Below are 16,324 nucleotides of genomic sequence, written 5' to 3'. Positions count from 1 at the left end.
AAATTTTCTTATATCCATTAGTGTCACATCAGCCTTTTTGCCGCATCACTTTAAAATAGTAAATTTTTAATGTTTTATAAATGAAAATATAAAAAACAAATCTAAAAACTAAGGAAGAAGAAAAAAAAAAACCCCCAAAGGACATCCCCACCACTTGCCACCCCCAAGCAGTGGTGGTGCCCCCTTGGGGGTGGTCTGCAGAGGTGGTTGGGGGTGGCCCGCCAGCCACCCCTACATTTCTCTCTCTCTCTAGTGGCATGAGAACTCATTTTTCTTGCCCGCCTACAAGGTTCGCTCCTCTCTCAAAGCCGTCTCCGATCTCAGACAATCTCTCGACAATCTGAGCTCCGAACTCATCCCCAAAAATTACTTTAATTTCAAGAACAAAGCCTCTAAGAGAGACGCAAAAACTGAACCCAAACAAAGCACAGTAGAAGAAAAATCCGATTCGTTTTCAACTTCGTGCGAGAAATTAGGTTTCCAAGTGAGGGATTCACTGGATTTTAGAGACAAAAAGGGTGAGATTCTGATTGAGAATTTCAAGGATGAAGTCCTCCTCAGGCGTCCATGGATGGTGTCCTTTGGGTGTAAGAGAAAAATCCGATTCAGTTTCAACTTCTTGAACCATGTTCTTGGATGTTGTCCTCCTCAGGCGTCCATAGACCCTTCTTGATGCCAACTTTATCACAGCAAGGAGGCCCCCCCATGATTTAACACATAAATCTGGATGCTTGCAATTCCTACACAGAAAAAGAGAAAAGTAGGGGGTGGTCGCCGGGCCACCCCCAACCACCTCTGGATTGCATGCACTTGTATGCATGATCAATTCAACATTTTAAGAAATTTCCGGCTAATTTTGGATGTTTTACATCTCTGTTCTCTTACAGGTTACAATTGGTAGGTTCAAAACATTGTCATCAGTTCTTTTGTAATGTTGTGCTACCATTTTACTTTTGTAAGAATTTAAATATGCGCTTGTGTAAGGAATTAGATATTAACTTTATATTATAAATACTTTTTTATTAAACACATGGATATATTATTATCAAACACGGGGAATTAAGCATGTGCCTCCCCAACTAGTATAAGAACTGCTTGCCAAGCCAGGAGAGTCTTGTAAACTCAATTGTACAGACAATAATGAAATCAAGAGTAAAGAAGTTACCAGGATACAGGAATAACACAGAATAAATATGAAGAAAATAAAATAATAATATTAAGAAGAAGAATGAACTGATTGTGGGATTAAAAAAAAAAAAAAAAAAAAAAAAAAAAAGGGCATAGACGAACCTCCATAAATGATTTTACAGTGGGGAAATGTGGGAAAGCACTTCCAAGATTTGCCACCATTATGCTTATTGACAATTATCGAATATCACCAGAGGTTCCTCAAATAGCGACTGCAGAAATCCGTCTGAGCTTAAGATCATATTATTTGCTTGAAAGATCGTTACGGCTAACGACAGATTGAATTGTTCCCCGTTTCAATTTCTAGGCACCAACCTTCAGCTCTTATGCATTGCCAGTGCCCCCAGCTATCCATCGCCAAACACCACCTGAACCTTGCCTCTGGACAGCTGAATCTACCTCCACATCCCGTTCAAAGTCAGACTTCTGTCTCCGAAGCGCTTGTACATCATTCTCTATGGACTGCATCGACTCCAGCATCTTTTGCAATTCTGTGATTTGCGCCTGGAAATCACCGTTACTAAAAAAATTAGCCATTGTATCAAAAGAACTAAATTCAACAAAAGAAGGAATGAGAGAACAGGAAACCTCCAGCTTAAAGCATCTTGATCTCTCGGCTACAAGTTGGCCTTGGACCGAAAGGAGTTCCTGAAAGAATATGGTTGAAATCATGAAGTTTTAACTGCTAACCCATTTGCCAATTACCTCAATCAGTAATATGCCATAAAAAGCATACCTTCGACAACTCAGAATGAGTGCCATTTTTCTCATCAATCTGACCCCTAATCCTAGTATTTTCTGCTCTGACTTCTGCAAGTGACAGTTCCGACACCTTTTTCTCTTCTCTAATGGCCTCAATGTCATTTCTGACACCTTGTTCAGAAAGAATGTTTCCAGTGCCCTTAGAGCTTGAATCTTCTGCTTTCGGGAAATAGAAATTTTCAGCTTTGGTTATGGCATATGCAGCAGTAACAGAAGCTGCTGCTGCAGCCGCTGCTGGTGACTGGAAAATCTTGGGAAGTGATGAACCACTAGGTTTGGGTTTCATAACAAAAACCTAGGTGAAAAAAGGCACATGCCCAGAAAGCATAGAACGTAGTTAATTACAACCAAAAAAAAAAAACCCAGGAATGCTGAATGGAACCGTGTACTGGAAAACTACAAAATAAACATTAGCAGGTGAATACATTTTAGATTTGATGTCCAATGCTAGAATACTTTGAGGAAAATGACTGAAATCCAGGTAGGAACAAAAATCATCAAACTTGTGCATTTTTAAGAGTCGGTTCCTATAAATCAAAGCATCTGCAGTAAATGGGACTTAAAACTAACAAAATTGTATTTTAACCAAAGAGACACCAAACAACCAAGCAATTAGGCTGAGGCGCCACTTTTAGAAACTGAGTGATATGACAACAAAATCATGTCATTGAAAATACCAACATTACGTTTCAGCATATGCCAATGTGCTAAAAACAATTACAATCTTACGAGAGCACTTGTTTTCATTCGACTACCCTTTTAATAATTAATAAGAAAGCAATAAATGACATACCTCATTACTGTATTTCCCATTGTAGCCACCAAAGGCAACCAAAAACTTCTCTCCATCAATTAATGCTGAGCAAACACTGAGTCCCTGTTTCCACATTTATGTTGACTGGTCATGTGAAAGATCAACTTATTCATGTGATATGTATTCAAGTGCATGGCACTGTCCTAAATCAAATCCAATAACATCTAAAGTAAAACAATTATGGAACGAAATGAAGCAAGACACATGACATCGCTGACTCTCCACAATACCAAAGATATAAGTTTGTTCAACAGTTCATCATCTCACTTCAAGCAGAGAAGCAGGTTCTTTAACTAGACCCTGGTGGGATCATCCATGTTAAAACACAGATTTATATTTCAGGCCTGGAAACAGTGGTAAACACCAAATCTAACACCAGAAACTTGTTATATAACAATATCACTATTGACTTAAGTGTTCTTATGAAACAATCTCAATCTGCTAGAGAAAATCCAAAAAAATATAAGATGTTGCTAGCAATTACAAAGGGAGATAAGAGTTAGAAAAGGAACAAACTGGTTACCTCACTAGCAAGCGGATCTCTTTGCTTCACACTTGTCAATACTGACCAAACTAGCTTAGACATATTTAACACTAGAGTCTCAGGACAACCTGCAACACATGTCGTCATACATCCATAAATGCGCTTAAGACAGATTGAGTGCACAAGCAGTTAAGCACATACAGAATAATCTTTAATAAGCACATAATTCTACATACCACTTTTATTATCTCCACCACCAACTATATACCAGTTTTCGTCAATGCTTATACCAGAATGACCTGCCCTGGCAGTCACTAAATCACCCTGAAATTGTGGTTGGGACCATTCCATCTGCAAATATGCGGGTGCTTATCATGCTACAATAGTGGGAGACAGACAGGGGAGAAAAACACAAAGACCAAAAGTTCTGGCAATTACTGCAGGCAAAAGCACAAATAATAGAATAATATTCAACAAGTGATTCAAATTATACCAGAAAAGGATTGTTTTACCCATTCTCTTTCCTTCATAAGTATAGGGTAAATAAAATTTTCTGCACCATTATCTTTTCATGTCAAGAAAAATATGTTGAGAGCTACGCTCCTTAGATGAATAAATAGCTAATTTGCTAATTAAGCAGTATTTTCAAAGAACACGAGTCAATCTGGCCCTCTTGATATGTGGAATAAAAAACCTCATGGTAACTTCTACAGGTTTTACATACATCTGGGACATCAACTGCTTCGCATATAATAACTGCATGATGAGGATAAAAAAAAACCGTAAAACCCCACAGCATTTTTTGAACCCAAAAAGTATTTATATAATCAGCTTACTGTGTACATATCAATGTCGACAAAAACTGTACAGAAATACTGCCAAAATAAACTTACTGTCTGCAAGTCCAGTACATGTAGATCATTGAAAAAAATAGAATGAGAGCAACCACCAAAAATTAAAAGATAACGGTCTGCATGCACTGCAGCTGTATGATCGAATCTCGGAGCTGGAGGTGTCTGCCTATCATAACACAAGAAAGTGATGACGAACTCTTCTGAAAACACACAAGTAGCTGCCCAAAAATGTGGAGTGGATACTTACATTGCCTCCACCAAACTCCAAGTCATTGTCTCTAGATCAAGAACATGGGCATCATTCAATAATCTTCTGCTCCTATCTTCTCCACCAAAAACTATCACTCTAGAACCAATAAGTGTTGCAGAATGCCCCCCACGAGCTACCTGGAATATTCTCCATCAGCATACCAATTAAATTCCCATTAAACACTAAACAACAAATCAACTACAACAAAAATAAAGACTCAAATCTTTTCCTTGCTAAAAATAGATAACAATTAACAAATGAAAGTTTAAAAAAGAAATGACAAATCATAAGGACCAGGGCAGAAGTACAATTAGCAGTCAATAGAATCAGTCGCTTACCGGGACTTTTCCTGAGGTCTCCATGACACCACAGAGATGTGTTTCGAGATCGATAAATAGCACTAAAACAAGTGCATTAATAGAGTATAAGGTTCAAAACAATGCAACATATAACTATGCAGCATCAACAGATTCACAATCACAATGCCTTCTTCACCAAAGCCAATATGGATCTTAAAGAAACAAACCTGTCATTTCATCAGATACTTTCTTTGAATGCCCTCCGATAATAAGAAGTTTATTTCCCCACTTAATCTGTCAAAAAAATGTATATTAATTTAAGTAATTACTTAAAAGATGTTGAATCACTAAACTAAAAGTGATCCCTAATGAGTGAATCCCACATCGTGAAGGAGGGAGGATAGATGATGGTTTATAATTGCCTAAGCTATTTTGGCAGCCTTGGAATGAGCGCAGGAGTTGATTTGTGGGTCTCATCTTCCCCTCCTCTCATTTTCACAATCACTTTCTTAACAAAAGAAAAACCTTCAGGCCCTTATTACTAAAGATGATGGTTTATAAGTGCCCAAGCTACCCTAAGGTTACGTTTGGTATGCGGAATGGCTATTCTATTAGAGAAAATGAATAGTTTTTTTAGAAATAGGAGGTGGAATAGAATAGCCTTCGTGTTAGAGTATATGATAAGGATCTAACACTTAGAATAGCCATTCCCATTGCCCATGAGGGAATGGTTATTCCTTAAATTGAGGAATAGCTATTCATCTCAGTGAAATTGCTATTCCATTAAGAAAATGAATAGTTTTTATTAAAAATGGAAGAATGTGATCATTTTCATATACTCTAACACCAAGACTATTATATTCCACCTCATTCCATTTCTAATAGAAGCTATTATTTTTTTCTAATGGAATAATCATTATGCATGCCAAACGTAACCTAAGAGTTTTGGGAAAGGCTTGGAAGTTTACTTGGCATCATCCTCCCCTCCTCTCCTTACATTTACTTAACCAAAAAAGGAAAAAAAAAAAAAAAAGAAGAAGAAGAAGAAGGAGAAAGAATCACCAAACTAACAGATGGAAGTCTCGGACAAAAGGAAATAATACACACACAAAAACACACATGCTCATACGGAGATTATGCATATAACTTCTTACCACAATGTGACTTGAGGTAGCTGGAAGAATTTCTAGCGAGCCTGTGTCTTTAAATTTATCAGCATTTGGTTTCAGATTTAGATTAGACCATGAAAAACTCTTAAGGTCAAATACCTGCAATATTTTTATTATCAGATGACCACCACAAGAAAGGATTTGAAGTTAAATATGCAAAACTGGATGGGCAACTAGGCATATCCAATACCTGAACATCAGATAGGTACCGACCATTACGAATTCCACCAACAATATATAGTTTCTCATCTACTGCTGCTGCAGCATGCTATCATTAAAAGAGAAAACGGCATGATAAGTGTCTGGTCCATAATTGAAGAGAAAAATGCTTCATAAGGATATGCCAATGACCATGGATTTTTAACAGTCAAATGTGAATATAATCGGTTTGAAGCCCCAAAAGGGGCAAAACAAGTGCTGGAACCAACAATATATCTTGGTTTGTTCAAAATTTCAATTATAGAAAAAATCACCTTGTAGCGAGCTGGTGGCCTCAAACCAAATACAGGGAGTGCTATCCACCGGTCATAGGCCAATTCCGATTGCCAGTTGCTGATATCCAAAGCATTCTTAATCTCCTCTGTTCCCATACCAGCTGTCTGCAGGTCACTCAAGTCCATCACTTCAAATTGCTTTAAGAATTATCTCAATAAAAAAAACTGGTGATAATTTTGAGGAACTGATCACATAATAAGAAAAAAAAATCATAGAAAACATCAAACCACCAATTGTGAACGAGAAAAAAGAAGAAAGCTAAGGAGTAGAGTACATCACTATGATTTTTGGATCCAGCAAAAAAATTCGCTATCGTGTAGCTTGCAGGGAAATAGTAATATATAAATGATAAAGGCAAAAACTTTTACTATGTAAAAATAGATATCATCACTAATAGAATAAGAATCAATGACCTTGTGAATGATAAGAAGTGATCAACAGTCACAACTGTAAGAAGGATGATCAAAAAAAAAAGAAGAAGAAGAAGTTAGAGAAAAAAAAAAAAAAACACAAAAAAATTGATTGCCTTGAGAAAAGAAATCATGGCCTGAGGCCTGAGCTGCATGATCTTAAAGAACTCGTGTCGCCAACCACAAGTAATTGGTTGAGTCTTAGTTGAGATATATAACTTAAGTTTAAGCATCGGCAACCTAAAATTCGTGGAAAACTTATACAAAAGGCATTGGCCATTTCATTTTAGGAATACAAGATCAAATTAGTGAAATCTAGTCAGATAACACTTCTTTTCCTATAAAAACAAGGTGGAAAGTAAGATTGTGGATGTAAAATAAGACCAAATCAGCAACCAGAAGCCCATTAAGTAACAAAACTGCTTACTTCAAAAGAATCAAAAGGGAAATTCCCTGATACCATAAGATACTAGGGTAGTGGTTCCAAAACCTGACCCAATTCATGGAAAAGTAATTAAATGCCACCGCTATAATATAAATTGACATAATTATTCCTCCGAAAGAAAATTAAGATTTTTTTTGTGAAATTCAAAGGCAGAAGGCCCAGTTCAGCCATCTAACCAAAGATTAAATTTCGACCTTCTAATTCTTCTATATTTATATACAAAGCATCTTATTCTTCAGCACTTCCAAGCGTCACCAAGTTCACCATTTGTTTTAATTATACACTCAACCAACATAAACATCAGATTGAGAATTGTTTCTTTCGTTTTCTTGGCAACAAAATGTAATGTAATTTTCTAATTTTGTATGATTTTCGGATGTAATTTGATTGTAAATGGAAAATGAAGAGATTATGAAATGGTCTTAAATGAAAAGGGGTTGATTCAAGATGTCCAACCTCCAAATGTAGAACTAAATTCTGGATTTCTTCTTCAAAGCCTTGCAATCTCCAAATGGGCTTATTTATAGTGAAATTAGCCCAACCACCCTAAACAGACTCAGTTACAACTTTTAAAACAATTAACTAATTTTTGCTTTATTAATGAATTGACATTACTTATAAAAAAAAAAAGGCCTATTCAGATACAAGGCTAATAGCCCAACAACCTAACCCGCTATTATTAGATCCATTACATTTCCCACCCCTTCAAAGCACCGCCCACAAGGTGCAGTCTGAAGTGCACGGGCTCCACTGTAACTCGGCCACATGAAAGCCATTTCGCAGTTCAAGATAGCCCACGCCAAACATCAACTATACACGGACCTTTTTCTAGATTTTGCCACGTCCATTGCTACTTCCTAATCAGCTCACCTCTCACCAAAATTTAATAGTTTCACCTAACTCTTCCACTTTCCTCTACACATTTTGTTGCTTCTCATCAATGCTTCCCTACACTTTGAAACACTAACATTATTATAACCATCTTACACCTTTGAAATACTTCCTCGGTAGCTGCTCCCATTTGCCCTCTCAAAATTCGTTCTATGATATCTTTGTTTCCACCATGCTGATCAAGCAATGCAGGCACATCATCAAGAGTAACATAACCATGATCTCTGCCATGTCTTGCCAATTCACATTCCCAATTCATGATACTGCCCCAATTTATATGCCCCAGACAACACCACATAAAGCTCAACCCCCAACAAAGCTGACGCTTTTGGAAAATCTGAGTTTGGGGAATTATACAAAGCTGGAACGCATTTGTTTCCTCGGAACCTAAAGAAATCAACACATCCTTTATTCCCTCAATCTGATGGTCTTTGCGTGGGTTACAAAACGCCTTTATTGTGCATTAGAATTAGGACTGTCATGCCTTGAGATTCGGTGAGTCTCTCTATTCCGCAATTTTCTAGTGATTCCCCAATTTACTGAATGGCTGCCACCTAACCTACACCTCACCTTTTTCTATACAAACAATTCAGGCACTGCACTTCTCAGGACCCCTCCATTTCCCAACGTTCTAACCTTTCGTTTATCCCCCATACATCTAACAACGTTGTGTCATTTCATCTGTTCAAATACAGCCAGCATTCCCCTTCTTCTAAAGTCAAACACCTTCGGTCCTTGACCATAATTCCAAGTATTCTCACCAAGATCATTCCATTGATGCACCCTTCCTTCTGCCATACCTCGCTTTCGTGATGGAAGAGCAGACCTTGGAATTCCCAAACCTTAGAGGACTTCAATTGTGGTATATCTAAATTGGAAAACAAAACAAAACTCGATTCCCGAGTTTCACCTCTTTGTGTATTCAAAGATTTAATTGCAGATAAGCACAAAGCCTTGTTACATGTAGAGATTGATTCAATAACATTCTGAAATTCAGCTTGAAGTTGCCAATTCTTTAGCTTCAAGCAATCCAGGAGTTCATAAACTTTCACATGGCCATGTGAATATACAACAACCATTTCCAAACTTGTAGAAGATATTTCAATTTGGATATCCATCATTTTAATTGAGTTCGTCTTAAAACTATTGCACAACTTCCATTCAAGAAGTTGCGCATATTTTACTATCCCTTCTTAAAACTCCTTCAAGAAATTTGTGGTGAGTATTCGAAACCCTTTCAAGATTGAATTTGGAGAAATTTCACCAATTATCTCCACGCCGGTCAATTCCCCATTCTTCAAATCTATGTGAATTTGTTGTAGAATTTCATCGAACAGGTTGTATTGCTTATTTTTATCTGACTTCAAAGAAAGAGCTTGCATGTAATGTTTTTCAGCCATTTTTGTCTTTCTTCCACCAAATGCTACCCCCCCCCCCCCCCCTCTCTTTTTTTATAAGTAAGAAAGTTTTATTAAAAAAGCGTAAGGCGCCCCAAAGTACACAGGAAATATACATAAAAACAGCCAACGCATCCCCCCCCTCCCAAAAAAAAAAAAAAACAACAACAACAACAAACCCTCACCCCCAAGAAGCATTCCCCGCTACCGCACGTGAGCCTTGCATTTCCTATGCCGAGTGGACGCATCACCGTAGTTGATGGAGCTTACCAAATTCAAAATCTCCTTCCTGCCTTTGGACTTCGGGCGCATAACCTTAACTTCCCGAAGAAAGTCCTCTTCAAAAGCATCCAGAATTGCCAAGGACAGATCCTCGTCCTCAACACTATCCACCTCCCAATCCAATGCCATGTTGGGAGGAAGAAAACCCAAAGGGTAAGGAGAATCTCCAACCTCCCCATCACAATTCTCATTACCCTGCTCCCACACAACCACTTCCCCAGACGGATCAAAACCTACTGGCCACTTTTGAGATTGGGACAAACCATACACCCTAAAATCATTGCCCTTTTCAATGATAGGAGTGACGCAACCACTCAGGGGGGAAGGAAACCCTATCACCCCATCTTCCTTAACATCCAGAGTCAACGATGACAAGATCGACTCTAAAAGCAAAGAATGCGGAGTAGAAACTTTCATGGCCAGGCTCAGGTTGAGAAACCCCCTCCGAAGGAAACCCTTCTTCGAAATAGATGGCTTAACAATATCTTTCACGGAATCTGCCACTCCCGCAAAATCCAACACTAGAAGCACTGCAGCTACTTCCTCAGTTGAAAATCTGACAAGCAACCTCATTGCTGCCACAAATTCTGCAAATAAATTATCATCCAACTGCACTAATCTGCCTTCCGGTAGTATTTCTAAAATGATTTAGATATCGGCAACACAGACTAAGAATAACGAAGCCTCTCTCCCAACTCAGCCGCCCTTGAAAAAGAAACCTATGAAGGGGTGAAGATGGGCTGAGAAGACCCCTCAGGTCTAATTCTTCCTTACCTAGTTTACGATTCCTACATCTTGCCACAATCCCCATTACGTTTTTAAACCTAAAGGGTAAGATTTCTTCAACAATACTTTTTGAATTTTTTTATTCACAACATTTCCCTTGTTCTAGCTGAAGCTCCCTGTTTTTAATTTGTTGTGGCTCTTGTTCTTTCTTTTTTTTTTCTTCCAATTGGAACGGGTTCTTGAATTCTTTTTGTTCTTGAATTTGTTCTTCACTGCATTTCATTTGTTCTAGCTGGTTCTCCCTGTTGTCAATTTGCTGTAGCTACTGTTCTTTCTGTTCTTTAGACTTCAACAATTTTTTGGCTCTCATTCTTCATAATTCAATCAAATCGTCCACTTGAATCGCCCTCTGGCGTGACTTCTCCACCATTATTGCATGATTACTAACTAAAATCTTCATACTTTCTTGAATTTGGTCAATTGTAGTGCTACTTCCTCCAATGCCTTTTTTCTGGTTTTTGCTTCATTTTCTGATTTTCTCTAAATGGGCTTATTTGTAATGAAATTAACCCAGCCTCCCTAAACAGACTCGGTTACAACTTTTACAACAACAATCTAATAGCCAACAACCTATACCACTATTATTATTAGATCCATTACACCAAACAGACTACAAATTGACCGTACGAAATCCGAAATTCAAAATTCAAAATTCTATTAGGAACAGGGTGACGTACCTAAATTCCAAGAAGAACGTTCAAGGAAACCACGGCCGTTGAAATAGATCGGATCGAGATTCGTGGCCGCCTGAGTCTGACGTGGGAAGACAATGCGGTGAGATCCGACGGTTCAGAATGCAGATTCACTGTCTGAAGCGAAGGATATAAGTTATATCATATAACGGCCCCCGGGAGATCTCTCTATATTCCCCGATATGAGTCTCCGTACGGACGTAAAGGTCGCAATTTCATTTTATATCCACCGGCGGCGGATACTTAAGTTTTTATGCTACTGTTATAGTTCATTCAACTGCATGTCGTCTATGAAATATTGGATGTCGTTTAGTTGTCCAACTTTTCTTTTCTTTTTCATTTTTTTTCATTTTTTTTTTTTTTGTGAGAGAGAGAGAGAGAGAGAGTAATAGCAAGGCTGTTAGACCACTAATGACAGCTTCCCTTAATTTTTTTTTCAATTTAGGAAATTAAACTAATTTTTACTTTCCTATTTAAATGCATTTTACAATAACTTTTATTATCATTTCCTTATATAATTTAAATATTATTTAAATTAAATGCTTAGAGAAAAAGTGATGAAAGAAAAATCATTTAGACCTCGTTTGGTTTGCGGAATATCTATTCCATTAAGAAAAGGAATAACTATTCATAGGAATATATGAAGGTGGAATGGAATAACTATTCATATTCTTTTGTTTGGTTGTAACAGTGGAATAGAACATTGCATATGTATTCTTTTGTTTGGTACAGTGCAATACATTGGTGAATGGAATCATATTATAATCAAATTTTCTAAAATACCCTTATAATACAAATATAATTTCTATTCTTAAGGATATTTTTTTTTCTTTATTTAAGAAACATAAACAATCATACTATGACCTTTTTTGTTTTTATTTGTTTTTAATTTCATAGAGTTCATGGCTTCTTTTTTTTTTTTTTCATATACAATTACGCTACAAAATGATTTATAAGGACAAAAAAAAAAAAAAACACACACACACACACACATAATCATCATATCACCATCATAAAAAAATAAAAATAAAAAATAGATCATCTGCAAAGCCCTTTTTATTTTATTCTTTTTTATTTGTTTTCCAGCAACAAACATTCATTCTTTTCTTACAAAGTAAAACGATTTATAAGAGGAAAAAAAAAAAAAAAAAAAAAAAAAAAAAAAAAAAATAAAAAAAAAATAAATAATTTACAAAGCCCTTTTTATTTTATTATTTTTTATTTGTTTTTCAGTAACAAACATTCGTTCTTTGCTTACAAAGTTTTTCTCAAACCTCCGCAAGGCAATTGGAGTCCCCCCGATATTAAGAGGTACTCGTTTTGCTACGTCTAAGTGCATTCTGTAGGCTAAATCATAGGAGGAGGAAAAAAAAAAAAAAAAAAAAAAAGAAGAAGAAGAAGAAGAAAGACTACCCCACAACAAATTAAGTTGGGTTGAGAAACAGAGAGAGGGGGATGAGAATATAATTGCAGAGATGGAGAAAGATATTGATCGTGCACTTGAGTGATGAATTTTTGAAATCAGAATTAAATTCTTATTTTGTTTGCGAATTTTGAAATTTGACTTTTTAGAAAAAATTGAATAAAATATAATTTGTTTATAAAAAGTTGAATAAAATATAATTTATTTTTTAAAAAGTTGAATAAAATATGATTTATTTCTGAAAAAAATAGAATCAGAATTATATTTTATTGTCAAAATTTCGTATCAAAACACACCATGAGTTGAGAAACAGAGAGAGAGAGAGAGGGGTAAGAGACTTGGGTGTTGAGAAGGTTGGGGTTTTTGGGCAAAAGACGAATTTAATTTATTCCCATAGGAAAGGAATAGGCATTCCACTCCTTTTTGAGTGGAATACCTATTCCTCTTCGTAAGTTTGTGTACCAGGCTTATACGGATCAGAATTCTTACCATTTTCAAAATTTTTAAATACAAAATTTAAGAAGCTTGAAAAATTCAACTTATTAAAAATGTGACATATAACAGTAAAGAATTGGGTATATTTTCATCAAAGTTCTTCTCTCTATGTTGTAAAAAAAATTGAGTCAAAAACTATCTTATGATTTTCTGAAGAAGAAGAAACATCTATGCAAAAGTGAAAAATAAGTTTTTTAAGGAGAAAATTAAAATTTTCAAGTGTTTCGATGCCTAAAAACGACCTAAATTTCATAATTTAAAAATTTATAATTTCTTTAAAACAATAAGAGATTCCATCCGGTATATACTCGCCTCACTCACAAATATAACACGCAAAAATAGGTTATCGTCCCATAATTTTTGCGTAGTATCAATCGTAAGAAACCGGAAATTCTTGATCGTTGTGTCATCGTAAGAGCAAATTTATGACGTCACAAATGTAAAATTAATTTTGGTGCAATTTAGAGAGTGAAACGGCACGGAGGAGAAGTTTAAAAAGTTGGATTTTAAAAACTCATTAAAATATTGGAAAGAATAATCACCGACATATCAGTATCAACAAATATTTCTTATAAATCGATTTGTAGAAAATTTTATACAATTCACATATAAGATTGACATGTGTTCCTTGGTATATGAGAAGTACATGTTATTTTAATGAAAAATGCTAGAACTCTTTTCTAGCGTCATTCTAGTGTCCTTCTGGATGACATGAATTTAATAAAAAAAAAAAAATTATCTCAAAAGGTGACATACAAAATGTGATTTTTTAAACAAAAAAAAAAAAATGTAAATCCACATCATCTACAAGAATACCAGAAAGACGCTAAAAAGAATTTTAGCATTCTCTATTTTAATAGCATGTGTTTCTTACATGCTTTTTTTAATAACATTAATAAAAAAAAAATTATGTGTTTCTTACATGTTAAATGACACATGTAATTCTTATGCCTAAATGTTTAAAATTTCTTACAAATCAATTTTAAAAAAATTTATGTCCTATCAGTAATATTACATAAGCATCACACATGTACCAACCATCAAAGGCTTAATGCCACGTAAAAATGCCTTTCACTTCTACTCTCTCTTTTGCATTCTTTCATTGTAATTTGTAATTGTAAAGGAAGCTCCATCTTTCTCTTAATGATTACTTTTAATATGCGTAGTCCAACCCAATATAATTGTTGATTAGATCGTATCCAACAAACAACTTTCAAAACTTTGTTGTAAGATAAATTTATTTAATAAACTGTTAAACGATTGTAAAGTAATTCTATATGTTATATAAATGTTCAATAGTGATTTTAAAAGCCACCTCATTATTTGATGGACACTTGATGACCATTTATATGACATGTAGAATTACTCTTGATTGTAATATAAAATTAGTCTTTGAATTAGCGCTCGTTAAAAAAAAAATAAAATAAAAAATAAAATAAAATAAAATAAAATAAAATTCAAAAGCTAATTTTCACTTCTACATCATCGCAATAGCATTACTCTTGTTAATAAACGTTATCATTATAAATAACAAGTAGGCAATTGAGAATCATCATCGAATATAAATATTAGGGACATGTGAATATCAGCGTGGTTATTTGTGATATCTGCACCCGCATCTGCAAAATTGCAGATATCACTTGTAGATATCTAAATCTGTACGGTTATTGTGGTTATTATCCTTTATCGCAAATAGGTAATGGGCAAATTTTAAACGTTTTTAAAAATAATTTTGACCAACTTTTAGTCTTTTGGGCTTGTTTCGAAAATATAATGCAACACAAAAAAATATGTAGAACCAAGAAGAAAAAAAATGAATGAAGGATACGACCTCAAAATATTCATGGTAATCAATACTTATAAGAAACATCCTTATGTTTTTTTTTTTTTTTTATGATTCAATGAGCATAATAATCAAGCCAACAAACATAAAAAATCATAAATTACAAATCTAACATACAAAATGACATAAATTGTCTAAACATAAAAATATATATTAGATATAAAGGATATGCGGATGGGTACAATCATTATCCACATTTACAAGCACTAAAGCCGCTATCCACGTCCGATTTAAGGCAAATTAGTGCAAGCAAGCTAGCTAGCTTTGGATATAATTGGCACAAAAATGAAAGTGGGAGATTAAGTGTGATGCCGTTTGTTATTCTGAGCCTAAATTTGAAGAAAAAGAGACACACCCCACTAAAACATGTGGGAAATTTCGAGAGGACGATTTTGAATAGGTGAGTTGGAGTGGGAGGTTGGGGCGTGGCAATGTTAAGGATTTCCCTTCAAATATATTATATGATGCCAATCATGCTCACTTGATACGTGGATCGCGAGGCCTTCTTTTTGTTATATGAATGTGTGTTTATTTATTTTGATGAATAAAAAAAAAAAAAAAAAACACTTGTTGGAACATTAATGCTGAGGAATGTAGTGACCCATATGCCTTCTCAGATTAATTAGGAGGCAAAATATTAATTATTTCCATTTCAACTTAAATGGAGAGGATCATCAATTTTAAAGTTTAAATTGGATTAAATTATCGATCGACACTCTATATATCGTTAGATGCAACAAAATAAAATTTAGACTAATTAGTCTATAAAATTATATTTTTGAGTCTATAAAATTCATGAAAGTGAGTTTTGAATGAAATTAAAACTAATAATGAAATATAATTTTATTAAAATATAATTTTTTTTATTAGTGAAACTGATTGTTCCACATAAATGTCAATTAGATTAAAAAATACAAATGGGCACAAAAAATTCTAAAACTTATTCATTAACAAAGAAATTGTGGCCACATTTAAGTGGGAAATTTCATTTTTTTAAGTTTAGTGGGAAATTTTTACCAGTGACATCACTGAAGAGAATAATCCATGAAGTCAATATATAGTGGAAGTAAACTCTATTCTATAGAGAATTGCATGAAGAAAAGAAGACAGTCCACCACCATCACCATTCACGCTCCACACTGGTACCGTGGTACGTAGTACTACCATGCGACACCCCCACCACAAACACCAACACCACTAATCAAGACATTCAGATCACGTTTTTGGCCATTATTATATTATCTGATATACCAGAATGTCGGAAAGCTTGGAAAATCAACCTCTTCGATGCTTATATATAGAGGCACATACCTTAACCTTTTGCACTCGAGAAGCATTGGTTTCT

General features: G+C 35.1%; 1 protein-coding gene across 2 annotated transcripts; it reads right to left on the bottom strand.

Annotated features, from left to right (window-relative positions):
• Window positions 1-1,039: 1,039 nt before the first annotated feature.
• On the bottom strand, window positions 1,040-11,436 carry LOC133864560 (acyl-CoA-binding domain-containing protein 4). Of its 2 annotated transcripts, XM_062300935.1 has the most exons (15): window positions 11,204-11,436; window positions 6,729-6,762; window positions 6,294-6,419; window positions 6,011-6,088; window positions 5,806-5,919; window positions 4,879-4,945; window positions 4,691-4,752; window positions 4,350-4,489; window positions 4,142-4,268; window positions 3,485-3,599; window positions 3,288-3,376; window positions 2,744-2,827; window positions 1,925-2,245; window positions 1,777-1,836; window positions 1,040-1,692 (listed from the first exon to the last, which is right to left on the bottom strand). In XM_062300935.1, exons 3-15 carry the CDS (start codon window positions 6,408-6,410, stop codon window positions 1,513-1,515), a joined length of 1,554 nt encoding a protein of 517 aa, XP_062156919.1. In that variant the 5' UTR covers window positions 6,411-6,419; window positions 6,729-6,762; window positions 11,204-11,436; the 3' UTR covers window positions 1,040-1,512. The 2 variants fall into 2 exon arrangements, with proteins under 2 accessions (XP_062156919.1, XP_062156918.1); XM_062300934.1 differs by lacking the exon at window positions 6,729-6,762.
• Window positions 11,437-16,324: the final 4,888 nt, after the last annotated feature.

Source organism: Alnus glutinosa, chromosome 3 (assembly GCF_958979055.1).
Source record: "Alnus glutinosa chromosome 3, dhAlnGlut1.1, whole genome shotgun sequence".
Lineage (NCBI taxonomy): Eukaryota > Viridiplantae > Streptophyta > Magnoliopsida > Fagales > Betulaceae > Alnus > Alnus glutinosa.
Note: the sequence above shows the minus strand (reverse complement) of the source record. Positions and strands in the feature narration are given on the sequence as shown.

Bases quoted from the DNA above. Each gene is read 5' to 3' on its own strand.
- LOC133864560 (XM_062300935.1), bottom strand. From the start codon at position 6,410: ATGGGAACAGAGGAGATTAAGAATGCTTTGGATATCAGCAACTGGCAA. The intron at 4,753-4,878 runs GTTTGTTTCTTT...CACTTGTTTTAG, and splicing joins AGTATCTGATGAAATGACAG to TGCTATTTATCGATCTCGAA. The intron at 3,377-3,484 runs GTATGTAGAATT...CATGTGTTGCAG, and splicing joins TGGTGGAGATAATAAAAGTG to GTTGTCCTGAGACTCTAGTG.